The sequence below is a fragment of the Nothobranchius furzeri genome, chromosome 11, assembly GCF_043380555.1.
Source record: "Nothobranchius furzeri strain GRZ-AD chromosome 11, NfurGRZ-RIMD1, whole genome shotgun sequence".
NCBI lineage: Eukaryota > Metazoa > Chordata > Actinopteri > Cyprinodontiformes > Nothobranchiidae > Nothobranchius > Nothobranchius furzeri.
In genome coordinates, this window is record NC_091751.1 from 27,020,940 (window position 1) to 27,048,660 (window position 27,721).

General features: G+C 43.2%; 1 protein-coding gene and 1 long non-coding RNA gene across 2 annotated transcripts; one reads left to right on the forward strand and one right to left on the reverse strand.

Annotated features, from left to right (window-relative positions):
* Positions 1–245: 245 nt before the first annotated feature.
* Positions 246–18,761, reverse strand: col1a2 (collagen, type I, alpha 2). The gene is made up of 50 exons (XM_070541459.1): positions 18,559–18,761; positions 16,326–16,330; positions 15,926–15,961; positions 15,600–15,683; positions 15,242–15,298; positions 15,081–15,125; positions 14,932–14,985; positions 14,805–14,858; positions 14,650–14,703; positions 14,519–14,572; positions 14,168–14,221; positions 14,036–14,080; positions 13,839–13,937; positions 13,678–13,731; positions 13,351–13,449; positions 13,018–13,062; positions 12,784–12,882; positions 12,410–12,463; positions 12,210–12,317; positions 12,080–12,133; positions 11,893–11,991; positions 11,724–11,777; positions 11,535–11,633; positions 11,397–11,450; positions 11,249–11,302; positions 11,110–11,163; positions 10,944–10,997; positions 10,815–10,859; positions 10,627–10,725; positions 10,413–10,520; positions 10,249–10,302; positions 10,086–10,139; positions 9,267–9,320; positions 9,103–9,156; positions 8,892–8,999; positions 5,626–5,679; positions 5,131–5,184; positions 4,887–5,048; positions 3,413–3,520; positions 2,950–3,057; positions 2,802–2,855; positions 2,618–2,725; positions 2,472–2,525; positions 2,243–2,350; positions 2,069–2,122; positions 1,856–1,963; positions 1,512–1,755; positions 1,176–1,360; positions 838–1,080; positions 246–690 (listed from the first exon to the last, which is right to left on the reverse strand). Exons 1-50 carry the CDS (start codon positions 18,626–18,628, stop codon positions 544–546), a joined length of 4,059 nt encoding a protein of 1,352 aa, XP_070397560.1. The 5' UTR covers positions 18,629–18,761; the 3' UTR covers positions 246–543.
* Positions 16,857–27,721, forward strand: LOC129164569 (uncharacterized). Its single transcript, XR_008564106.2, has 3 exons — positions 16,857–16,995; positions 17,769–17,864; positions 27,586–27,721. It is a non-coding gene; the product is annotated as an uncharacterized lncRNA (long non-coding RNA).

The window sequence follows — 27,721 nt, forward strand, 5'->3', positions numbered from 1 at the left end:
GTAAAAGTGGTTTACTCCACAGCTGCGTTTTAGCACCATAGATCTCTGCTTCAAGTTACCAAGCACCTTCCAAACAGGACAAAACTTGAAGCATTACAAGTCTTAAAATCTTGGTTGTGGACTCAGGTTTTGTCAATAGTATTTTCTTTGAGCACAGGCATGAGGTAGTTCAAACCTTTTGTTCTTGGGAGTTGTGGTTTTAAACCTCCTCTTTGGAAGATATACAAAGACCACAAAGTGATGCGTACTTTCAGCTTTTTTATTACACTTCTTTCATTTTTTTTTACAAAAAGATGCCATGATGTTCCACAACAAGGTGTTTTCCCGCGTCCCTTTGGGTGGCTGTATTAATTTGCATTGCACAAAAATCTCTGTTCAGTCCATTTAGTCCTTCCTGATAGTTGCCCATCTTAAGCAAGTGGATGCGCAGAGAGAATCAGCATTCAGTACGGAAAAAAAAAACACAAAGGAAGGGCAGAGATTTGGGGTTTTTCTTTTGATTCATTCTCTCTTTTTTGTGGTGTTAATTTATCATGAGTCTATTTATTTGAAACAGACTGGGCCAATGTCCAAACCAAACTCCTGATCAGCTCCACCAATGTCCAAAGGTGCAATGTCGAGGATTGGCAGGCGAGTTGGTTTATTTGTTCTGTACTCAATCACTGTCTTGCTCCATTCACCAGTGTGTGTCTGCAAACGATGAAAGAAAAAGAGAGATTACACATCGGCAAAACTTCACTAAACAAAACTAGGTGAAAAGATTTGAGATTCAGCATCTTATTTCTTACTCAAGAGGGTGAATCTTCAGCAATGAAAGAAACGCAAAACTCTACTCACAGTGCAACCATCCTCCAGCACGGAGAAGGTGAAGCGGCTGTTGCCCTCAGCTCTGAGCTCCACGTCGTTGGAGCCCTGGAGTACCACAGCCTTCTTCAGGTTGCCGCTCTCACCATCCATGTAGGCAACGCTGTTCTTGCAGTGGTAGGTGATGTTCTGGCTGGCCTGGTTGGACAGCAGGCGCATGAAAGCCAGCTGGGTAGCCATGCTCTGTGAGCTGAGGGTCTCGTCGTTGTAGGTGAACTGCACAAAGGAAGGATTCCGTCAGTATTTGGGATGGAAGCAACATTAACCTGAACAGTATTTGGCTAAAATAAGTAACATGGATGGCCTCGCACCTCCGTGCCACCGTTGATGGTCTCTCCGAACCAGACGTGCTTCCTGGTCTCTGTGCTTCTGTACCAGTTCTTGCGTGCAATGCTCTCGGGATGGGCGTAGATGCAGGTCTCGCGAGTTGTAAAGTCACAGAAAACCTTGATGGCATCGTTGATGGAGCCCTGGTTAGGGTCAATCCAGTAGAATCCTAAAAACAGGAAGTAAAATCAGACAGATCCTCTTAGTCTTGATTAAAACAAACTACATCAATATGCAGTAAAGGCTCCAGATGCATGTTAGCTCTTACTGAATGGTAGTTTGAAAAAAGTCAAGCAACCATCAAGTGAAGACAAGCTTACCACTGCTCCATTCGGGGTGGCTGAGTCTGATGTCACGACAGGTGCGGGCAGGATTTTTCCTGGATCCCTCGGGTGTCAGCAGGTTGTCGATCTGAGTGTTGAGGGACTTGATGGTGGCATCCACTTCATAGTCCTTGGCTCTCAGGGCAGGCTGATCGGCTCTGTACTCATCGTATCCAGAGACATCATATCCACCACCAGATGGGCCAGGAGGTCCGGGCAGACCGGGAGGTCCAGCAGGACCCTGAAATGTATCAGAGAGTGGATTAATACACAGGGCAGCAACTGCAACCAGAAACAGAACTATGATTTACAAGAAGGTTTTGATGTAAAGTCAAACTTACCACTGGTCCAGAATATCCTGGAGGTCCACGAGCACCAGGAGCACCCATAGAACCATGGCCGCCAGATCTACCATCCTTACCAGGGGGTCCGTTAGGTCCAGCAGGTCCCTGAAGGGGCGATTATTACGTTAATCACAGCTGGATGTGTTCAGCTTCTGCTAACTTCTCAGTCCTAATTGATTAGGGCTCCCACAAGTTCAGATTTCTACTCACTCTGGGTCCACTGTGTCCAACTGGTCCAGCAGATCCAGTGTCACCAGAAGGTCCCTGGAGGAAGAGAAAACAACCAATAAATGACACTGCAGCAACGTCCAGACTCTTTCTGTCACAAATGAAATGATACATATCTGATATATCTGCTCATTGTGTTGGTGTGTTGGCACTCACAGAAGGTCCAGGCATTCCCTGGAGACCAGGGTGTCCTCGCAGACCCTTCATGCCTCTCTCGCCTCTTTCTCCAGCAACTCCCTTCTCACCACGGGGTCCAGCAGGTCCCTACAAAAACCGCACACAAGGAAGACCATTGTGGTTATAAATGATAGAACTGGTATGTTCTTGGCCAAAGAACACTCCTCGGTTGGACATTGATGTTATTGTTGGTGTTTGTTGAACTTACAGGGGCGCCTCTAGCTCCAGCAGGGCCAGCAATTCCAGAAGGTCCTGATGGGCCCTGAAGACACACACAATCAAAAGCAAGATTAGTGTAGTATGTGGATGGAATTTAGTGAAGGTGATGAGAATGAAGAATTCAAAAATATTTACAGCCTCTCCACGGTTTCCAGGTCTTCCAGCAGCTCCACTGGGTCCAGCAGGTCCGGGGGCACCAGCAAGTCCCAGGGCACCAGGAGACCCAGGCTCACCACGGTCTCCCTAAGCACAGAGAGCAAGGACCCATGAAGAACATGTTCTGTAAGGAGACATGTTTTAAGGTGTGGCAGGACATTACCTTGAATCCAGGGGCACCAGCACGGCCAGGGGGTCCGTCGTTACCAGGGCTACCCTGTAATGGAAGAAAAGTTGAAAAGTTACAAAACCTTTTTAAACTGGTCATAATTGTCTTTCTGCTGCTTTGATTGTTTGTGTCAAAGCTGTACCTCACGTCCAGCCTCTCCCTGAGGTCCAGTCATACCAGCCATGCCCATGTTGCCAGAGGGGCCACGGGCTCCAGCTGGGCCAGGAGGTCCAACTCTACCAGGCTCTCCCTGTCATGTTGACAAGAAATCAGTTGGTCAAATAGACAAGGCTTCACAATCGTGATATTTTTAGACAGAAAAAGTTTAGGTGGAGTCAATTTAAGGGTTGAATAATTGGGTAGGGTCGGTGGTGTCGAAGCAGACGTAGTGCTCACTTAGAAGTTAGACAATACAAGTTTCTCACTGGATTAACGTTAGGCTGTGTTTAGCAACATTAACATCATTCCCTGTTGGCATGATCTGGATTTATAAATGAAGAAGATTTTCAAGTTGAAGATGAGCAAACCAGTCTAACACTGGTCCCAAGGCACTGGAGGTTATATCACACTGAGATTTTGTGTGTTAGTGATGCTAGTCTACCTACCAAGGCACCAGGACCACCAGGTGCACCACGATCTCCTCTAGCACCAGGCAGACCAACAAATCCTTGAAGTCCAAGAGGTCCAGTGGTTCCAGGAGCACCAGGAGGTCCCTGTTCAAAACCATCAAAACAACTATGATCAGCTATGAGGAGAAGGTGTGTCTATGGTTCTGATTAGGGATGTTCAGTATCTGTCTTTTGATATACCACCATTGTCTAACTCTTAATCTCTGATACCGATATAAACCGATACCAATAACAAAAAGGAGAATAATTTAGGTAATTAACATCACATATATCCTATGCACATGCATAAACAATGGCTGTGCAAAATATGACCGCTACTTCAATTTAAGTTAGGCCAGGTGTGCCAAACAAACAAAATCATCTCAAAAACTAAACACCTCAGATCTGTCATACTTTGACTTTTGGGTAACACTTTACAATAGAGGTCCATTTGTTAACATTACTCACTGGATTATTAAGCATTAATAAACTATTAAATAAAGTAATAACAACTGCTTAGCCCCATCCCTCATCCTTTCCTTAACCCTAACAATAACGTTAATAAAGGGACTCTTCGTTTATTACATCTTAATAATGGTCTAAGTAAATGATAAATGATAAATGACCCGCACTTGTATAGCGCCTCTCAGAGTAAGGACTCCAAAGTGCAGTGTATCATTCATCCATTCACACACACATTCACACACTGATGGGGATGAGCTACGATGTAGCCACAGCTGCTCTGGGGCGCACTGATAGAGGCAAGGCTGCCGAGCACAGGCGCCACCAGTCCCTCCGACCACCACCAGCAGGCAAGGTGGGTTAAGTGTCTTGCCCAAGGACACAACAGCAGAATTCTCTGTCCAAAGCCGGGATCGAACCTGCAACCTTCCGATTACTGGACAACCCGCTCAACCTGTTGAGCTACTGCTGTCTCAAGTAACGTTAATAAAGGAGCCCTTTGTTTATTACTGTTTAATAATGCACGAAGTAACATTAATAAGGAACCCTTTGTTTATTACCACTTAATAAAGTTCTAAGTAACATTAATAAAGGGACCCTGTGTTTATTAATGCTTCATAATGTATAAAGTAACATTAATAATGGGACCCTTTGTTTATTACCACTTAATAAAGTTCTAAGTAATGTTAATAAAGGGACCCTATGTTTATTACTGCTTAATAATGCACTAAGGGACATTAATAAAGGGACCGTGTTTATTACTGCTTAATAATTCACTAAGTAACATTAATAAAGGGACCCATATTATAACGTGTTACTGACTTCTTGAGTGAGAGGAGAATTAGCTGAAGAGTGCTATAATGTGACTGGTATGTAAAGGTTGTGTCATTGAAAAATTTAAAAACTGATACAGATAATTTACGATGTAAGATTGTAATACTATTGTCAGCTGATAATATTGGACATCCCTAGTTCTGTACACAACAGGTTGGTATTCTTAGATACATACAGCAGGGCCAGACTCTCCAGAGGGTCCCTTCTCTCCAGCTGGGCCAGGTGGTCCAACAATTCCCTGCTCTCCAGAAGGACCAGAGGGACCAGGATCACCACGGAGACCACGGGGTCCATCTTTGCCAGCGGGACCAGAGAAGCCAGGAGGTCCAACAATACCCTGGGAAGTTCAGGAAAGGGTTTCATGTTGGATGTTTTTGTTTGTTTGTTTGTTTGTTTGTTTTTGTAAAGAGACGACTTACAGCAGGGCCAGGAGCACCGACTCTACCAGCAGCACCAGGCTGACCAGTCATACCCTGAAGGTAAACACACACAGGTTAGACCAGGGACAGTAACTGACATCTTTTCAACAGTCCTTAAGCTTTGAGTCTTAAATGGATAGTAACTATTGTATTTTATTGTCACAGTGTGTGCACAATGTGCTGGCGTCTTTCTCGGCCAGGTCACCCTTGTGAAAGGGGTCCTGACTTTCGATGTTTATTATTGTCAAATAAAAGTTAATTAAAAAAGTGTGAGTGCTGATCATTAAAAAGAAATCCTTAAATACAAGTCATAAAGAAAAATAACCATTATCTGCTTTCTGCAATAAAAAGCATTTACCATGAAGGACAAATTAGATCAGTCTTATCAGCACCACGGTATGAAGAAGCCGAAGCTAGTCCATGTCTAGAATGTTTTTGTTCTCTGATATGTTTTATATACAAAGTGGCATCATAGGAGAGTGTTTCTGTACTCACAGCAGGACCCGTCTCTCCACGAGCACCAGCAGGTCCAGCAGGACCAGAGGGACCCTAGACAGAAATATAATACATACAACCTTATATCACATTCAGTTAGGTGTTTAATCATGACTCTGAACTTCATGCACATAAAGCTTTTACAAAAATCATTAAAGAAGCCACTTCATGGAAAAATCCACTTTTTACCACGAGATACCCCAGACCCTTTTTGGACTGCATTCATGCATTTTCCTGTCTCAGCTGCAAGTTTTCAGATTTCTGGAAAAGCCTCGATAAAAATTAAACGCATCATCAGGCCTTTCTCCTCCTCCTGAAGCTTGTCTCAGATGTGGGACCCGCCTCCCCTGGATGTAGGTCACTAACGCCAACTTTCTCTGAGTTGTGAGCATTGAGCGGTTAATTTAATGCTGCAGTTGAGAATATAACCTTCATGTCGCAGATGACTGCTTTAAACCTCCACCAGTACCAGAGTGGATATTAGACAAATTACCTCTGCACTGGGTGCAAAACGCTGCTATAAAAACCATGTGTCCTGTCCACAAAGACACATGTCCTGGGGCCTCGTTTATAAAGCTTGCTTACGCACAAAACGGGGTCGGAAAACTGCGTAAGCAACTTTCCACGCAAACTTTGGGATTTATGAAAGAAAACTTAGAGGAAAAATGTGCGCAACTTTAAGTTGACTAAGGACCTGGCTTACGCACATTTTGGACATGGAGAGCACCTGCAGTGCTGCTGCTGAGAAGGATAAAATTATGAAATCCTGCAGCATTATCACTTGTACTGCTTCATGTTCACACAGAACAAGACCCTCCACACGCACACACACACACACACACACACACACACACACACGCACACGCACACACACACACACACACACATACACACACACAGACAGATTGAGACAGAATGTCATGTGTCTGTGACAGTGTGTGTGTCCTGTCACTGTGACCCGATTGATCATGCGCCCTGGCTACTTGAACAGGAGAGATCTCTGTTTGTCTGACTGGTGAGTGCGCGTGGCTTTCACCCGGGAGTCTGGGGATCGAATCCTCATCGGATCATTTTTTTTAATATCCGCCACAGATCTCTCTGAAGAACTCAGCATTGATGGCTTCAGCAACGCTGTGCCACTCCGTGGATTTTCTCTTATTTGTTTTGCAACAGCACTTCCTTTCATTTCTCCACCTCACCCACAGGTACCTGAATTTCTGCTTGTGAAATAGTGCTTCCTTGATCTGTGGTCATGATCGAAATGCTGCAACAAGCCAGCTTATGAATATGCATGAGATTCACAAGGCACTTTGCATTGACTATTTATGGCAGTAAGTGGGCGTGGTGAGGGCGGGATGTGACTAAAAAGCAACTGAGGAACAGTCTCGTTAGTCTCCGATTTATGAAGCAGAGATTGCATGCAGCTGTGCGTGCTCCATGTTTGATAGATCACAAACCTACTTGGCGTAAGTACATTTTTTTGCTGAGCTTAAGTTCGGTTTTAGTAAGGATTCTACGCAACGTTTGATAAATGAGACCCCTGGCCAGCACAGGACATGTGTCTTAGTTGGTAGGAATGACGGCATTTAAAGCAACGGCGTAACTAACGGAAGTTAGCTTTTCAGTAACGAGTAATCTGATTAATGATTGTCTTCTTTTGTCATAACAGCGTTTCCGTTACTGATAAGAAAGTGTATGTGTTACTATAATTCAGCAGCACGGTGTGTTGACGCTGTCATCAGCTGATCGGGGGCTAAAGGAGTGGACCTTTAGTGCATCACGACCAGTGAGCAAAGAGGAAGACGTGATCAGACGTGATCAGGAAGGGTGATTGCAATTACTGTAGACCACACAGAATTTTGACATTTTAACACCCAGTCACCAAAGTAAATAGGGTTTTGTGCAGTGCCGGCTACTTCCGGACCCTCATCTGGTGATGTAGATGCAACGTCACGTGAAACTCAACAATAGTCAAGGTGGGATACCCGCAGATTCGTTACTGCAGGCGTGAATCTGCTCTGCGATCAGCACTTCTGTATCTGAGTCTGACCCAAGTTAGTAAATTTAAGTAATCCATCAGATTGTTCCTGTTCTAGTGTCATTTTTGAGGATATTTATTTATAGAGATGCTGTTACTAGAATATAAGTAATAGAAATGCAAGAATAGAAAATGATAGAAATGGAAAATTATGTAAAACTAGAAAAATTAGGATACAAAGTTACATTTATTTCAGTAATCCAACTACATCGAGAGACCATTTAAAGGCTCAGTTACCCTTTACAGGCCTTTTCTATTGGGGTCTTTTTAAATATTACACGGTGACATTTGAATATTTTAGGTCAGTGTCATGTTCTTGTTTGTAGTTCCTCCTGTTAAAATAAATAGATATTTTCTTGGTAATTAGTTACTTTAATAATCTTGTAACTGAGTAACTATTTTGACAATGATATTACTTACTATAACTTATAACTTTTTTAAAGTAACAGTCTCATCACTGGTCTCAGATGATTAATCATAGCAAACCTGGTATCCCGGTGGTTAGAGTGACTGCCCTGCATGCTTTTTACACCAGTTTGACGCTCAGTTAATCTTTTCTTATTTTTTAGTTACACTTCCAACACTTTTTTTGGTAAACAGTTTAAAATGTAAAGACATAAGAATATAAGTTTGTAGTTTGTTTAGCCAGTGTGAGTCCATGTGAGGTGAGCAGAGTAAATCAGCTAAAATGCTGCTTGAAAACGACCAAATTCAAAGATCTGTAGAGACACTAAATATTTTGCAGAAAATGATGAAATTAAAATATAAAAAAATGAAATCTGAGCCAGCTGGCTAAATAAAGTCTGCTGACACTGGGAGTTGAGCCGGCATCAGCACATGGCAAAGCAAGATAAAAGGCAGTTGCTTAAACCACTAGACTACCAAAGTAGTAGTGAAAGCTTGCCTAAGACCCTCTTGTAGGCGTGTTTTGTTGTAGCAGGTGTGGGCGGAGCTTCACTGAAACAAACTTGGTACAAATTTACAAAGTCAGGTTGACAAAAATAACTTAAAGATAAAATAATATTTGAATAACCAGTGGTTCAATATTTTATCATATATTGTGCCTACCTTTACTCTGAAAGGTTTAAAATAGCATGATTGATGTCGTCTCTGATTAAATGTACAGGTTCTGTTTTAGATTTGGTTTAGGGTTGGAATTAATTAATTTGGCTAACAAATAGAAAAGGCATGTGTGTGTGTGTGTGCGCGCGCGAGTGTGGGTGCTTACAGCAGGTCCAGACTGCCCAGCAGGGCCAGCAGGTCCAGCGGGGCCAGTCTCTCCCTTTCCTCCAGCAGGTCCACGCTCTCCTCTTGCTCCAGTCTGACCGTCATTACCCTGAAGGAGGAGGAAACCGAACCATATAAATATCCAGACAGGCCTGTGAGTATGTGATGCAACTCATGTTAATCCCAATCCTAATCGTTAGGAGTATGCTTACAGGGGGTCCAGCAAATCCAGGGGGTCCAGCAGGTCCAACCTCTCCACGCTCTCCCTGTAGGCATCAAGCAGCTCTTTAAATCAACCGTTTACTGGTTCATTAAAGGCTATTACTGATCTTATGATGTTCAAATGAAATCTAACGATGGATCAACAGGTGCTTACAGAGGGTCCACGAGCTCCGGCAGGGCCAGCAGGTCCAAAGGAACCGCTCTCACCCTGAGAAAACAAAAACATTCGTAAGGAACTGTTCCATCTGTTTAATGGTTCATTAGCTGAATCATCATTTACAAACAAAGAATAGTGTTCACTTGTTCTAATTATAAAGGGATCTAAAAGTCGTGGCTTCTTTGGTATAAAACGATAAATGACGTGTACTTGGGTAGTGCCGTTGTACGTCGGAGGACTCCAGAGCGCTTTACACTACAATCATTCACCCACTCTGAGAGTGATGAGCTACACTGTAGCCACAGCTGCCCTGGGGCACACTTACAAATTATGCTACTGTAGGGTTGTTGCATTAGTATTAATAAAATATTCAAATGATAAAAAATCTTTTAAATAACTTTTTTTTACCTTTTTATTCAGTTTAATGTTTTCTAAACCACGGCCATCTTTATGAAGAAAGACTTTTTTGTGTCATACAAGAAACCACCTTTAGGTGGCAGCAGCGAGCCACTGAGTTCAGACGTGACAAAGCATTTAGGGCGGTGGGGGGTGGATAGGTGGATAGGCATCATTATGTTACAGATGCATATCAGGTCTGAAGGTGACATCTGGGTTTGTTAGAACCTTCTCGTCCATGTGGTTCTCCGCTGGAGTTCAGCTGAACAGAATCCATTTTCAACAGCTTTCGCACAAGCCGTTTATTAATCAAATAAAACTTTATATTATTTGTTTGTTTACCTTGCACACCCTACACATGTGTCATTTTTACATTTTATGAAAGTTATTTCATTTTCTACAATCATTACATCTGCTGACCTTATCTCCATTTGCTCCAGTGGGTCCAGGGGGTCCGGGAGGTCCAGCAGGGCCCTGGTAGGACAGAGGAGGCAGTTTGATCAGAGATCAGGCTCAAATACCCTAAGTGATGAAGTGAATCGGCTTAATGTTGAGTGTTTCTAAAAGACAGCGCTGAACCTACACGAGCGCCATCTCTTCCTGAATTTCCATCAGGGCCACGGTGTCCAGTCTCTCCCTGCAGGACAACAAGGATAGGGTCATGAGATGAGCAATAAAAATGGGAAACAGCACACAGCCAACTGGTGACCTCGTGTGCACGAGGTGAATTTTCTTTTTAGAGGTTACCTTCTCTCCCTTGGGTCCTGGAGTACCAGCAGCTCCACGCTCTCCGGGCATACCAGCAGGTCCCTGATGTCCAGGAGCACCAGCAGCTCCAGCAGCACCAGGCTCTCCCTAGAAAACAAAAAAACTATTATTATTGACAATTATCTTTTTGCCTTTTTGCTAACATCCAAACATCTTTTTCTTAAAACTTTCCACGGCAACCTCATCATCCTACCTTGCCACCATCAGGTCCAGCAGCTCCAGCAGGTCCACGTGCTCCCATGACTCCCTGAGGGCCAGCTGCTCCAGCAACACCTGGATTACCACGCTCTCCCTGAAGGTTCACACACATGTTTATTTTCACACACAAACCACGAGGGTGCTACTGGTTTGGAAAACACATGATTGAACAGGTGACCTCACCTTGACACCGGCAGGTCCAGAAGCTCCCTGCTCTCCAGGGATTCCCTACAGAAACACAACCGTTGGGTTAATGGTGGACCATACTGGTTACCAGCTGCTGAACAGCTCAGATTTGGTGTGTTTGCTTACTCTGTCTCCAGGCTTGCCAGCCTCACCAACAATTCCGGCAGGTCCAGGTAGACCCTAAATGTGGCGACAGAAGATTTATTGATGTTTCCTTCAAATTGCCAAGTGAAGTCCGGCATGATAATACTGCAGTATGAATGAATGAATGAAAACAGGTGAGAGATCCCACCTGGAAACCAGGAGCTCCAGCTGGTCCCTGTTCACCCTTCTCACCAGGACCACCCTGCACCGAGGAGACAAGAGTCGCATGTTTAAAACGGTTTAATGATGCTGAAGTCATATGAAGGTCTTGTCTGATGGACACTTACAGCAGCGCCCATGGGGCCAGTGGCTCCATTGTTGCCATCAGGTCCAGGGGGTCCCTAATCACAGAGACAGGAGTTTATATCCACCCAACAGGTGACAGCTCAGATGTTCTTGTATTATCAGTGTCATATTTATATGATTGTGACGTACTCTCAGTCCAGTAGGACCAGCGTTTCCTTTCTCTCCGGGCTTACCAGGCTCGCCCTGAACAAAAACACAGAATCAACGTCGTAGATTTTTTTCTTTTATTAACCAAAACATTTATATTTGTTTTGCATGTCTACTCACAGAAGGTCCTTTGGGTCCAGGGAAACCAATGTTTCCAGGCTGGCCTCTTGGGCCAGTTGGGCCAGGTGGTCCAGAGCGGCCATCTTGTCCAGCAGGACCCTGTGGCAGAAAGGGAATCATAATATAGCATCAGGAAGGGGTGGAAGAAGAAATTGTTTTATAAACAGAGTAAAGCTTAGGTCTACTCACAGAAGGTCCCTCTTTTCCTGGGGGTCCGGAACTTCCAGGGCTTCCTGGGAGACCCTGAGAACCAGATCAGCTGTTACATCTAAATGTCCCTCTGATCCAACCAGAACTTTCTAATGGTTCATTTACTGCAAGTCTACTCTGGTTTTCACACATTCAGCAAAGTACTCACTCTGAGACCAGCTGGGCCATTCTCACCAACACGACCAGCATCTCCAGGGGGTCCACGAGGTCCAGCGTTACCAGTAGCACCACGAGCACCAGGCATACCCTTTTCAGAAGGAAAGAAGTAGAATATTAAAGCCAAATAAAACCAACCACTTGACTAAATGTAGTTTTTTTTAGATGTTTTTACTCACAATGGGTCCAGTACGTCCATCAGAGCCAGGCAGGCCACGGCTTCCAGGAGTGCCCTAAAGGAGACATGCTAGACGTAAAATCTGATGTTAAAGCTGTTGTGGAGATAAACTCCAATGGTGAGGGACTCACTCTTGCTCCACGGCTGCCAGCAGGTCCAGATGCACCAATCTCACCAGTGGGTCCTCTCTTGCCCTCCTCACCTTGCTGTCCAGGGGGTCCTTGAGGTCCAGAATTACCCTGAGGAAGGCCACAAAGAAGTTTACCTTCATAAACTGTCGATGAAGGCTTTTGTGCCTATTTTGTGAAAATAAGCTTTAAGTTAAACTCACAGGCTCTCCTTTGGGACCAGTGTCTCCCTTGACTCCCTGGGGTCCAGGATCACCCTAAAACACAGAGGAGCAGAATCTCTAAATGATTTGAATAAAAGGTAAAAACTGGAGAAAACTCTGGTCAGAACCCATACTTTATTCTCCATTAGATCTCTTCTATAACACTACAGTAAAGCCTCTATGATTGTTGATGAGAAGATAAAACAACTGTGTGTTTTTATCCGTGAAAAATTCAGCCAGAAATCAGCAATGGGCTCAAACTCTAGATGGTTTGGTGCTTCTGTGCATGAAAGCCAAATAAATGAGAAGATGTTTTGCACTATCCATCCACCTTAAATATATTCTCTGCTCATTTTGGGTCCATGGTTACTCACAGAAAGGCCTCTTGGTCCAGCAGCACCCTGAGGTCCCTGGGGTCCAGGTCCTCCTCTTGGTCCAGGGAAGCCAGGAGCTCCAGCAGGACCAGGGGTTCCCTTAAGCACAGCAACTTGTTAAAAACTCTCATCTTCTTAAATGTAAAGCTATGAAACTCTCTCTCTGTGTGTGTGTGTGTGTGTGGTCTGATTTAGAATAGATGTAGATTGATTTGTGGTTGTGGAGAAACTTACAGCAGCTCCCTTGGCTCCGTTCAGGCCATTAGCTCCAGGGTTGCCCTGCAGAGAGAGCACAAGGCATTAGAGTCCAGATGTATATAAATATATGTATATAGGTCATGTTTGACCAACTAGATTCAAAACAGGTTCACAAAAATCTAATCTGTTTAAAAATATTATTGTATTTGATGTAATTTGTATTCTTGTGTTAAACACAAGGCCGGTGTTCCGTCTACTTTTTGTTATAAACACACATTTATTATTTTCTAATGCAAAGATTCATGTGAAATTAGGACAAAACCAAGCTATTTCACCCAAACCGAGTTAACGTCATCTGTATTCTCTTACAGCGGGGCCAACTGGGCCAACGGCACCATTGGGTCCAGGCTCTCCTCTTGGTCCCTGGGGTCCAGATGGGCCAGTGGATCCAGCAGGTCCAATTTCTCCCTGTTTGACAACATAAGGGCGCCGACAGTCAGTGTTTCTGCGTCACATGATGTTTACTGGTGTCAACTGTGTCAAACACTAATAAAAATATCTAGATGTACAAATGTTCAGGAGGATTATTATTGTTTAAAGTCAAAGCTGAATGAATCTTCCTTCTGTCTGTTACTGAATATTCGAAGATCTCTGGAGTCTGGAGGTGTACGAAACATGAAGTGACTTCAAACCCACCTTGGGTCCAGGACCGCCGGGGAAGCCTGGGGGACCAGCAGCACCCAAAGGACCCTGGTCAGCAGAGATTTATGCTTTTAGAAAGTCCAACGTGCAAACAGATGATGCATTTAAGTGATGTACGTCTTTTAGACGGAGCAGTGGTGAAGAGGTTTACTTACAGCTGGGCCGGCGGGTCCAACGTTGCCATCAGCACCACGAGCACCAGTGGGACCAGCAGGGCCGGGGCGACCTCTCTCACCAGCCTGACCACGTTGACCCTGAAGACAAGACAGGCACCTTCAGTGTCAGCTGCTGAGTTCACATCACAAAACAAACCATTAAAGGCAGATATCTGAGCCACTGATAAAAAACTTACAGCCAATCCAGGGCTTCCAGCAGCTCCGTGGGCACCGTTCTCTCCCTATGAGAGAGACAGAGGGTTCATCTATGGATCACATCCTAACAGAAAAACTAGAAAATCACGCATAAAAGCAGCATCTTTATTTACTTTGGCACCAGCAGCACCAGGTTCTCCCTTGCGTCCATCCAGACCAGTGTAACCCTAAAACACAGAAGGTCAGAGGTCAGCCTCAGGTGGAGAAATAGAAGAGATGGATCCATGTTCCTGAAGACAATCCGAGGTTTCAAGGGAGGAGGCGCTCTGAGGATAGTTCTCTGCTGTTTTAGGAAAGTTTAACATCCAGCAGTGGAGCTACAGTTCCCTTCATGTTAATCATCCGGCTAACAACACGACAGAAGCCCAGCTGGGCCTGTTCCTCAAGTCAGCTCTTCCTTGATCCAAGACATTATAATCCAGAAGAGGAAGTGTGAGGTTTAGGAGTAAAAAAGCAGGACTAACTCTGTGTCCTTTCATTCCTGGAAGTCCTGGGGTTCCGGGGAATCCACGAGCTCCCTGCAAACCAAAGGTGGGATCAGAACATGTTTCCAGCAAACAGAGGCGGTGAATCATGTTCCAGGTGTTAGTCCTACCTGAGTGCCGGGGGTACCTCTGTCTCCGGGTTTTCCAGGTCTGCCGTTGTTACCCTGTAGCAGAAGAGAAACCATGACTTCAGGTTCAACAAACACTAAACTACAGCAGCAGCTGAAAGACAACGAGGACAGAAGCAGCTCAAATACAAACGCACATCTTCTCCAGACTTGCCAGGAGGTCCAGGGGGTCCACGAGGTCCAACAGCGCCCTGGAAAGCAGAAACACGGCGGTCAGACAGATCAGAACAGGGTACTAAAGCATTTTCCATGTGGTATACTTACAGCCTGACCGGGCTCTCCAGGCTCACCGGCGTGTCCAGTGTGTCCCTGAGGTCCCTGTTTAATGACAGTAGGTCAGTAGTGAGCTGTGATGTGATGACATTTAGACAGATCCTCATGTGAGGTAGAGTTTAGAAGGTTTCTGCTCTTACAGGGGGTCCAGGGGGTCCAGGGGGGCCTCTGGGTCCCATCAAACCCTGATGAGGAGAAAAAGGTCACAGTCGATTATTACTTCTCTTCTGCTAAAATCATGTGAAAGTAAAAAAACAAAACAAAACTCAAACTAGTTAAAAATGAAGCTGTGGCTCCTCACCATGGGTCCAGGGCCGGGATCAGAGGACTTTGAACCATCATACTGAGCAGCAAAGTTCTGTTGGACAGAACAACAATCAAATCAGCCCCTGAAACGCATCAAAACCTTCAGGTTTTATACACCAGTAGGTGCCAGTGAACCAACATGTGTCCAAAAGGTCCTGAAGGACAAAACGTAGAAGGTCTAGATGTGTGTTTTGCTGATTTTCTACAGAAACTCTGCAGAAAACCAGAAGTTGGTCAAACTTAGACCCATTCTTTTGTCAGATTCACGAGTGTTCTGGCATCTTAGAGCCAATTTGGCACATTAAATATTTTTAGAGTCCACACGACTGTTTGGCACACAAACAAAGACGTACTCCTCCGAGTCCAGGGGGGCCAGGGGGGCCAGGGGGGCCGGGGAGTCCGGGTTTACCATCTTTTCCATTTGGGCCGGGAAAACCCTGGAAAAACACAAGAGAACCCAACGGTTTAAAAATCCTAGAAATCAGCTTTCAGATTTCTCATTTTACAGATCAAGGCCGGTTATAATAATGTGTTGTGTGTGTTGGCGTTATGGAAGTGCTATGGCAGGTAAACAAAGGGGTGTGGCCTACTGAGAGGTTAATAGGTCAGGAACAGCCTCTGTGTCGAATCAGTTTTATCAAAAACAGTTTTTCCACACGTGTGTCTTAAAGGAGCTTACCCTGTCACCTCGAGGTCCTTTGTCTCCTCGGGGACCCTGCGGCGCAGAAACACTCAGTCAGATCACTCAGTTGGCTAACGCCACTTCTTACATCATATGTGGCTGAATTCCAGCAAAAAAAGCTGAGATTCACTAATTAGACCTGATCGAATCAAACTAAACATCTCATGTAAACACGTCTTTCCAGGAACGATAAGCTAATGCTACAGGTGGATTTCTGTGCAAACACACAGCAGACCAGCCTTCTAGGCTGATGTGGAACTAACCCGAGTCGTCATGTTGCTTCCTTTTGTTGTGAATACATCTAATTATTAGACTTCATTATAATAAAACTCTACATGCAGGTAGTCCCTTACAGCAGCACCGAGTATAGAGATGTGACCTTCCTAACAAGGCCCACCAGAGCTAAAGGCTTACAGCATCAACTCTGCACAAAAAGCTCAGAAGCAACAAAACAGAGATGTTGTCTAATCAGACTCAGTGCTGCTGAAACCTCAAATAAAACTCCAAACTTCAGTCAGAGCCATCGAGAGGTACTCAAGCTTTCTTTTAGCTGATGCTTTTAACCTGATCTGAGATCAGGCTCTGTAGTCTCCAGGTCTGTCTAAACAGAGGAGCAGGAGCTGACCCAAGGCCAGTCGTCATTTCAATTCAATTCAATTCATTTCAGTTTAATTCAATTCAATTCAATTCAATTCAATTCAATTCAATTCAATTTAATTCAATTCAATTCAATTCAATTTAATTCAATTTAATTCAGTTCAATTCAATTCAAAAATACTTTATTAATCCCAGAGGGAAATTGATTATTTCAGGGATAAACCTCCATCTGCTCCCTTCTCTGCTGTCCACAGAAAGGATCCTTTGTGCCAGGCTCCGCGGGCGCCTCAGCTCCGAGGTTTTACCTTTCACTCACAGGATCTTTAGCCAATAGGACCCTCACCTATGTGTGGACAGGAGGGTAAAAGATCTGCAGCGACTAGCTCCTCGTGACTGAAACGCTCTGACAGCTCAGACTGATCAGCAGTGACCCAACAGGGAGCAACCACAGGTTTGGAAAACTGGACAAGGTAAGGCTAGCTTTAAGATATCTTGTTGTCATGGTAACGTGCATGTTTACTAACCGATGCTGCAGCATTGTAGGGAGATGTAGGGATGATGATGATGATGAGGAAGAGGAGGAGGTGGAGACAGAGAGCAGGGAGAGAAAAGGAGTAATCCGTTAGAACATTTGAAAATAAATCTAGAAGCAAAATCATTTCCATCCAACCGTCAGTTTAAAATAATGTTTTTATCAGCTGATGAAAAGTAAAAAGCGTTCAGCAGAGCAGAGATTATAATCTGATATAATGTGAACCCTATAGGAACTGAAAGCACAGTGCTGAAAATAACCTGCAGGGATTTTACGTGTCGTGGTTAGGTTCTTTATCCATTGCTGGATTAAAATCCTCAGAGTGTGGGACGTTTCCACACTCTAAAGATGTTAGATTGGTTTCCTGTCAGGCTAAAACACATAAAAGGCTCCAAATCTTGTCTGAGTACAACAAGTCTTGGCACTGCTTTGATAATAGCTGGAGGCCACAAACACGGGGAATTACTGAGACGGTCTAACTCTGATGTTCGGATCTGGAGGCAGCAGCATTCCTGATACCCAGCCTGTTGACAGGCCTGGGCTGGCAGTCTGAGCCTCTGGGACAGGAATGGTTTCCTGTCCCAGAGAGAAGCAGCCACTGATCTTTATACAGCTTTTGTCTTTTAATATTTGAGAATCCTCGCTTTAAAGGAACGTTTTAGTCCAGTTGAAGGAATCTTGTCTCATCATCTTATTCCTGTTAAATCACAGGTGAACATGAGCTCTCCTGGAGGATTCTGGACCATCTGCACTTGGCTGGGACCTCCTCACGAACTTTGGCTCGCTGGGTCCATTTTCATCCACAAGGTGGCACACTTCTGTAAAATTATTATTATTTTTTATCATTATAGTCTAAAAAGAAAAATAAATCTAACCTAAATTTAAATGTATGTTATTTAATGTTATCTTTCTGATTCAAAGGATGCATTTTCAGTTACAGCAACAAAAAATAAACAAACAACTAATTTATCTCATTTTAATTAAAAATTCGTTTTAAAATTATGTTTCATCTAATTTGTGTTAAATGTCCTTCATATGTATTAAACAAATTAAAACAATGAGGATAATCACGTTGGTGCCAAGTGGGTGTTTCCCTTCTGGCCACCAGGGGGAGACATTGCAGCTTAAAAGCTCAGCCCCTTAAACATCTGGATGGAACAATGAGTACAACGCCCCACAAAGGTTTCCATCCATTATATATTAAAAAAGAAAAAAAAAACTTAACGTGCGTTTAAAATTATAAAGGTCACTCCAGGCCTACAACTCAAACTAAATCACTTTTTGCCTTATTCATCCTTCCTATTTCTGTTATCATAAATGTATCCTTGGGGAGGAAAAGTGGAAAAAAGAAGTGAAGAATCCTGTAGTGTGAGCTGAGTCCGTAGAGTTTTAAACAAGTCTTCAGGTAAGTCCCAAACAAAAAGCCAAGCGAAAGATCCTGAAGCAGTTTGGACCCGAAAGCAAAATCCAGACCTCAGAGAAAGTAGACATTCAGACTTACACTGACATGATGCTAGGTATGAAGTTACTGCAAGCAGCAACAGAATCCGGGTATCCACAAAGCTGAGCATGTCTAAACAGACATGCAGACTCCTTGTGCCGCTGAGCCCCTGTGTTTAAACCACCTTCAAGCAGGCATACAGTTGTGGTGACGAGAGTAACTCCAAACTTAGCAGAAACCTGCTGCCGTGATGCTAGAATAATAAAGTCCCATCAGGCCTATTTATACGGCAGGAGGTGTCCCCGGTCTGCGTGTCAAAAGTCAGCCCGGCAGCCAATCAGAGAGGAGAAACCCAATCTGACTCCCATCCCTCCGCAGCTCAGAGGAGTCATGTGGTCCCGCATCTCCCTGCCTTCTTTCCACCAGAACGTTTTTGGCAAAGCTTTGGCGATGATGACGAGTGCAGCGATTTAATTAGATCCATTCTTTTGTGGACGTGGACAGCGTCGACGTTTATAAGACGGATGAAGGCCTACCTCCTGTCCTCCACTCACGGACTGTCTCTGCGCCTGCTCACCAAAAGCTGCCTTCTATTTTGTGCGTAAAATGCGCCCATTTGGAGTCGGTGCACACCAGTGGACATCCTTACGCACCAAGATGTTTTTTTCTACATTTGTCTATTTTATGCTGGACTTAAGAGAAGTTGTAGCTAAAGTAGAGCTATTTAAGCTGTGTTACTTATTCCCGTTGCGCTATTAAAGAGGCGCACTATGCGCACTTTTTACGCACGGATTTTCCTTAGAAATCTGAAGCCAGAGCCCCAGTTTTGCCTTTCCATTAAAACTACTTTTGGAAACAGTTCTTTAATTTAATGTACTCGTGCTGCTAAAGTGATTTCGTGTTTTATTCTTGCAGAACACAAGCACTTTCTCATCCATTGAAACAAACCAGATTTATCTGAATGTATTATAATCAGGCAGTCAAAGGAATTAACACACACACAATACTGGGAGAGTTTCAGACTGTCAGGAGGCAGGTGGGAGAGGAGCTCTAGTTTATCCCTCTCTCTGAGCAGCTCCTACTTGCCCACATGACCAGACATGTCATCCCCACCACTTTACTCCTGCAGCATTTAACATGGGCCTCATATTTCCTTCTATCACCCACTTTGTTCACTTCTGTAGTAAATCGCAACCCAGAAGCACAGACACACTTGTGTTCATGAATATAAGCAAAAAAAAAAAAAATAATAATAAAATAAAATAAAATATAAAACTCTTTCTGTGTCACAGCTGGTTGTAAAACCCAGAATCAGGCCACTGCACGTCTGTCTTACTTTGCATAGGCCTTGTTTTCCTCCTACCATCAAGAAACCTTTTGCATTAATATTAAGAAGGAAGCTGATGTTTTTCACCTCTGAGTCAAACCAGAGAGATCTGACCAAGAGAAAAGTGGAGAGGAGGTGGAGCATGCAAGATGAAATGTGTTCAGGAGATGGCAGAGCTCCGAGCCGCATGCAGAGCTACGTTCCTGAGTTTTCTGAGGAGCTGGAGAAGATCAGACAGGAGGGAATCAAAGATGGCTGAAAAGCTCCACATCATCAGCCTTTTTCTCTCTTTTCGAACAGAGTCAGAGAGAAACGATCATCAGAACCTCCTCATTGTTTGGCTAGAGGCAGAAATAATGGAGTTCATTTTAACAGTTTCATAAGTGTCTCTGAGAGTTTGGATTCTCATCCTTCTGAGAGAAGACGCTAAAGAAACTGCACCAATGCCCACTTTAATGCTGTAAACAGAAATAAGCTCTGATGTTTAAATCTTATGTCTAAAAGAGATGCACTTGACAAATGATTGATGTGTAGAAACTATTTAATTTAACATCTTCAATTGACCTGAAGTTTCAGCCAGCTGATTCTGAATCCAGACTCCCGGGTACTTCACCTGTAGCTTCAGCTGCTGCGTTTCACCGAGGTGGGATCTGATGATCAGGAGCTTCTTCTTCTGTCAACCAGCCAATGAGAAATAACAACAAGCATCTATGGAGCAAAACCAAATCCTAACGCCAGATATAATTATCTAATTCTTTATAATCAGGAGAGAGAGAAAGAGAGAGGTGTAGATGAAGATAGAGAGAGAGAGAGAGAGAGAGAGAGAGAGAGAGAGAGAGAGAGAGAGAGAGAGAGAGAGAGAGAGAGAGAGAGAGAGAGATGTTTTATCTTGCCATGGTGGTTTTGAATCAGATAAAATAAAGGGTGGAAACATCAGATTAAACTGGAACACAGAGGAGATTATTCTAAACCCTGTTAAAGAAAATTAGGGATTAAGGTTAGACTGAAATGAGCTGAACTGGACCAAAGGTTCAGACTCTCTCCTATAATCCAGCAGGCTGTGATTAAACTGGGAAGTGCATGTAAACACTCTGGTAGACAGGCAGGGGTGGATCAGGTTTCCAGTTAAGTCGAGTCAGTGGAGTCGGGCTCAGAGACGAGGACTCTCCATCAGGAGGCTGGAAACCCAAAACAGTCGTTTAGTCCCTGATAAATAATAGCTGGTTAGCTCTCATTCATTCACGTAGAGAACAGGGGATTTTGCCATCACTCTCTCTCTCTCTCTCTCTCTCTCTCTCTCTCTCTCTCTCTCTCTCTCTCTCTCTCTCTCTCACACACACACACACACACACACACACACACATGCACACGCATGTGTGCATCGCTGAATGAAAGCATGAATTTAAAGGTAGAACTGAAACTACTGGGATGCTGATGCAGCTGCTCCCTGACACGATCCGAGACGTGACAAAAAGTCCACATTTAGATGAACAAAGATGTAAACTAATGTTAGACAGCTGTCTGTTGTCATCATAGTTACCATGGTGACGACAGACCTGTGTCTCCCTCTCTCCCCGACAGGGGGGTTGTAGAATTCTGGAAGGCGCTGTACAAATACAGGCCATTTACCATAAATGAATGCCTTGTGAGTCGTTCTTCATGGGGGGGAAAGCTCTGGCGCTGCTGTTTCAGGAAGTAGAAGTTAGTTGGTGGAAAATGTCAGGATAATTAGTTTTACTCATTAATATTCAGGAAATGAAAACACTTTCCCTGATTGGCTGACAGCAACGTGACTCTACCACTGACTCTGCTCTGCAACGTTTATGTTTTGTCTCCACAAATAACACAAGCCTGGAGGAGTTATGATGCGTGGTGGAGTTGCTGATGCTAGCAGTTAGCTTCTACTAGCTGAGACTTTCACTGCTGTTTTATAAATGCTAAACCAACCCCTGACACTGAATCCTTTCCCCTTTGTGAGTCAAGATGGGCGAGTCCATGAATGTTAATCGAAAGTGTGACGTAGATCTGTCAGATTTTTCTAATCCTAGATCTATTTTAAATTTTTATTCTATCAGAAGCTAATGCAGGAGATAGATGTAGGAGACTATTTTCTTGTTCAGCCTGCATGAAAAACTCAGGGTGACTGAACACATTTAACACATAACAAGTAAAAACGATTTCTCAGTGAACTTGGTCTTTAAACTAAGTGCTTTGATTTGCATGATTATTAGATTTTGTTTGTTTTGTAGCAATTTTCACCAGGCTGTGGGCCAGCCAGGTAAAAGTGGCCAGCTGTCTTAAAAGTTTACAGTGTGTGTTTATAATAATAATAATAATAATAATAATAATAATAATAATAATAATAATAATAATAATAATAATAACAATAATAATAATAATAATAATAATAATAATAATAATAATAATAATAATAATAACAATAATAATAATAATAATAATAATAGTTTCTGTTGTGAGCAACTCACATTGTTATGTGAGATGGAAAAGCCAGACTGGAAGTTTACTGACTGGCCTGAGCGCATATCAACATGCCGAAGCCACGGGTTGAGTTCATCCTGGTGACTGACTGACTTAACAGCACCCAGAGCATTAAGAATCTGGGAGAAATCAGGAGCTTGGAGTGCCAATTTACTCCAAGTGTCTGTAATCATCTAACTTAGTGAAGTGTCCCCTTTCCGTCTCAGATTTCCCTCTTGCCTTTTCCTTAATGCTTGCTTTCCTTCTCCAGTGACATCTGTTGGCTGTCTCTGCAGCAATATGCATCTTGGGTGTTAAGGTGATGATCATAGAAAGAATCAGACTGATGTCAGTGGATGCAGGCAGGGAGTGTGGGATGGGGGTGAAGTATAAATATAAATCCCGTCACACAAGTGAGAAGACCAAAAATCAGAGGGAGAAAAATCATCCTGACAACATTAAAAACAGATAAAAGAAACAAGTAAATCTACAGAAACAAGGATGCCCTCTCCCTAGGTTTGAACCATGCTTCTACAGCTAAACGACTCACAGTCTGGTCAGCAAACGCATAATAAACGTGACAGAAATATCCACACACAATGTCAGCCGAGTCCATGGCAGGCAGCTAATTGCTAGATAGAGCTGAGCTGTGGTTTAAGAGTTGAAAAAACAGTTCAGCTCAAATAAAAAAAAGAAAAAAACAAGAGAATTCCATTTTTCTCTGCTGAAGTCTGACCTCCTTTAGAAAAGATGCAAAAAGGAGGTTGTGTTACCTGACAGTGTTTGGAAGGGCTGAGCTCTCCAGGAGCTTTAAATGGGACATAATATGCAGAGTTTCCTGTTGTTCTGTCACGCTGATCTCTAACGCTCCTAAAAACATTCCAAATAAGAATAAAAGCACACATTTTCTGTCAGTATTTGGTTTAAGGAATTATTTGTCTACAGTGAGCCACTTAAAAAATCCTTATTGTGACATCACAAAAAGGAAAATTGGCATTGAATCACCTTCACCTGTCATCAGAGGAGCAGCGGTTTTACTCCAAGCCCCTCCCAGATATCCAAGCTTCTCATCTAAAAGCAGCTAATCAATTCAATTCAATTCAATTCAAGTTTATTTAAATAGCGCCAAATCACGACAAGAGTCGTCTCAAGGCACTTCACATAATAAACATTCCAATTCACAGTTCATTAAGCCAATCAGAAATAATGTTTCCTATAGGAACCCAGCAAATTGCATCAAGTCACTGACTAGTGTCAGTGACTATACAGCAATCCTCATACTAAGCAAGCATAAAGCGACAGTGGAGAGGAAAACTCCCTTTTAACAGGAAGAAACCTCCAGAGAATCCTGGCTCAGTATAAGCAGCCATCCTCCACGACTCACTGGGGATCGAGAAGACAGAGCAGACACACACACACACACACACACAGACACAGACACAGACACACAGACACACAGACACACACACACACACACACACACACACACACACACACACACACACACACACACACACACACACACACACACACACACACACACACACACACACACACGCACACACACACACACACAAGTAATGTGTCTATAGTTATATTGTGATGTCTTAGTAAATATTCTATTTGATGAAAGATAAACTTTATTGTATTTATCCTAGTGGATCTATAATTAAACAGATAAACTAGTATTAGCACATCAAAAGTCAATGAAAACAAAAAGTTATTATCAGGAGAGAGAGAATGTATTAGTGGTTAGCAGCAGTGTGCTAGTTGATGGCCCCCTCCATGAGGCCACCACAGCTCAGCAGAACGTCATTGTAGCTTCTTCTGGGGAGAAAAACACTTAGAGAGAAAATAAAGTTAACAGCTGAAATTGCACAAAATAGTACAGTTAAAGAGCAGACTGTAGAAGAAAGCAGTAGAGTGTGAAAAGTGGTCAGTGTATCCTCCAGCAGTCTAAGCCTATAGCAGCATAACTACAGAGTTAACTCTGGATAATCTATCCTATTTAGATGGAGGCATGTTGGAGGCAGGGCAAGGGAGATCCGTCTTTACCGACTGTACCCTCCACCTCCCTCTACCCCCCCACTTGTCCAGATCTAGGCTAACATCAGATTTTAACCATAGGCCCTATCAAATAAAAATGTTTTAAGCCTATTCTTAAATGTAGACAAAGTGTCTGCCTCACGGACTAAAGCTGGGAGCTGGTTCCACAGGAGAGGAGCCTGATAACTAAAAGATCTGCCTCCCATCTTAAGTTTAGATATTCTTGGAACCACCAGTAGACCTGCAGTCTGAGAGCGAAGTGCTCGGTTAGGAACATATGGAACAATCAGATTACTGATGTATGATGGAGCTTGATTATTAAGAGCTTTATATGTGAGAAGAAGGATCTTAAAATCTATTCTGAATTTAACAGGTAGCCAATGTAGGGAAGCTAAGACAGGAGAGATATGATCTCTCTTTTTAATTCTCATCAGAACTCTAGCTGCAGCATTTTGGACAAGCTGAAGACTTTTAACTACATTCTGTGGACTCCCTGAGAGTAATGAATTACAGTAATTCAGTCTTGATGTAATAAATGCATGAACTAGTTTTTCAGCATCACTCCTGGAAAGGATGCTTCTAATCTTAGCAATATTCCGAAGATGGAAAAAGGAAATCCGACAAACTTGTGAAACCTGGGATTTGAATGGCATGTCCTGGTCAAAGATAACACCAAGGTTCCTTGCTTTGTTCTCGGAGATTAATGTAATGCCATTAAGGTCAGGCGATTGGCTAAGCAATTTCCTTTTCTGGATTTCTGGTCCAAAGATGAGAATGGGTGGATGTGGTCAACTATATATATTTTTGTTTAAAGTGACAGAAACCTGAGACAGCTCATTCTGGAAGGTATCAAAACCGTCAAGGATAGAGTTGTTGAGATAGCTTCATGTGAGAGCGATTTAGCGCAAAGAACTTCATAAACATGTTTTGTATCGACCACAGAGCCATTACAACTAGTTTGAAAGCAATTTAAAAAACAAGTGACACCCAAAGCAACTTTTTTTGGAGATAAACCATATAAATGAGTGTCCAATTGTTCTGTACACACGTGTAGTCAATAATTTGGAAATTCATTGCGTTTTAGTTAAAATTTCAATATTCTGCCTAAAACTGTCAATGTTGCACCGTCTTCAGGTAAAAACTCTGCACTACATTTGAATTTTAAATCTGTCATCGCTGTTGGCTAAGAGGTACTCTATGATGTTAGCTGGTACCATATGATGTCACAATACCACTGTGAGCCTGGGTGTTTCTCAATGCCAAGAAACCTTGCCTTTGACGTCTTGGTCCCGCCCCGGTTGCCTAGGAGATACATCACCAGGAACCGCAAAGGTGTGTTCCAGTTTTCATGCTCTACCGAGGTGTCTGTTCTCCATTTGTTAGCCATTTAGCTAGCTGAGCAAGGATACAGGGAGGGGCCTCGTAGCTTGGCCCTGGGAAAAATTTCCCAGAATACAGCGTGGTATTTCAAAAAGATGGCGGACCAGTAGCCTGCAGCTTTTTTGGGGGCAAATTTCCAGTTTAAATGTAAGTCAACTAATTGTAGCTATAGGGCTGATCTCTAAAATGTTTTCTTACATCCAAAGAAGTTATCTATGGTTGGTTAGTTGCTTAGTAATTACAGCTTCAGTGGCTAGCAGGTAGTAACTCACTTACATATTTCATTTCACCAATATATACACAATTTAAAAAGTAAAAGGCTCGTTACGCATTTATATAGAAACTCATCCTTATAAAATATAACGTTACCTCACGTGTCATGTGGCGTGACTGCCGCAGAAGCTGCGGTCACATGATGTAAGTCTGTTCCATTTAAGAATTTTCTTTGACCAAGGAAGGACAGTGTCCTTGTAAGAAAAGCACCTGACCTCGCAAGGTGAAGTCTTGACATTGAGAAACACCCCTTGTGTGTTTTTATGTATTTGTTAGTGGCTCCGCCCTCGTGGTCTGCCAGGCAACGCCTACTTGTCGTGCATTTTTCAAACAGGAACTGGGAGTGGAGTTCAGACTCTGGTAGGGGGTGACTTGCTCTTTCATGTTTTCCCATTAAGGAAACAAAACAAAATGTTGCTAAATCAGAATTATTTTTAATGAAAAGTTTGTCACACTTCCTGAATAAAATGCCTCAGTAGGATGTTAGCTAGAATGCTAAACTCACAGCTTGACAAGTTTCCTACGCTAACTGGAGCAAACATCCTCCATGATGATCTATAGGCTATTCTGAACACAGGTCTGACAGAGCACTAGAAATACACAGGCTCATTCTTCCCTAAGAATGCCATGGGAGTTCCTCAGGGACCGGTTGTAGAGCCACTTTTATTTAGTCTGCACATTAAAGACTTGTCCAGAACTTGTGGAGGACACATTTAGTCCATAAATGTCCTAATGTGAGTGAGACAGTTGTTTATGATTACAGTAATGTAGTAAACTTTTACACCTCTACCAGTTTTGCATTTGAAGTTATTTGCAAGCATAATAACAACAAACATCAAAAAGTGGAATCAGCCAGAAATCTATAGAATTTTCTGCCAAAATAAAAATGCTGCACGCAACTGTCAGAGGCGTTAAGACTTTAAACATGATGCTGCGTAAACCTATGAAGGTTTTTTCAGTCTTGCTGTGTTGGAAAATCTCTCTAAACAACGTTTACAGCTGATTATAGGAGGGTTTTCTCATGTCTTCCGCAGTCTGAGCTACAGGATGAGGCGTTTTTTGGTGAAAAGTGATTCCAATGGTTTTTGTTAAGATGTTGATTTTAAAACAGGAGACATGTCCTAGTAATGGAGGCCTGTGTAGACCTGATCCAGGATCAGCTGTGACCCTTGACTCTGGCTGTTCTGGTCAGCGAAGGGTTAACCAGAGCTCAGCACTGGTGAGAGGAGAGAGCTCAGAAATCTTTTCCACATTACAGCACAACACAGGGAGCACATCAAAATGAGTTCAGCTCTCTCTCTCTTTCTCTGGCTGCTTCACCACAGCTGGATGCCATTACACATCTGGAGAGCACAACTCAGGGCTCAGGATGACACACCAGAGAGAGAAGAAACAACCGGCTTTACTTTTGGATCAAAGCAGGTTTAAGAAACTGGAGTTTTTCACCATCAAATGAATATTTTCCTGCTCAAGAAGCAAAACCCCAGATGCAAAAGCATGTTTACGTTAAACACGTCAAATAGCTGTTGTTTAAACTCCTCCCAGCTCTTCATTAACTCCGCCCCTTTTGCATTTCTCTGCAGCTTTTGGATGGGTGACGACTGGCTGGACTTCCAAAAGGGAGGAAACTTTTTTCCAGGGTGGAAAGTGTTGTTTCTCCTCATTTCCAGCTCCACATACCACAATAATACTGCCTCAACTATCGCTCTGTTTCTCTTC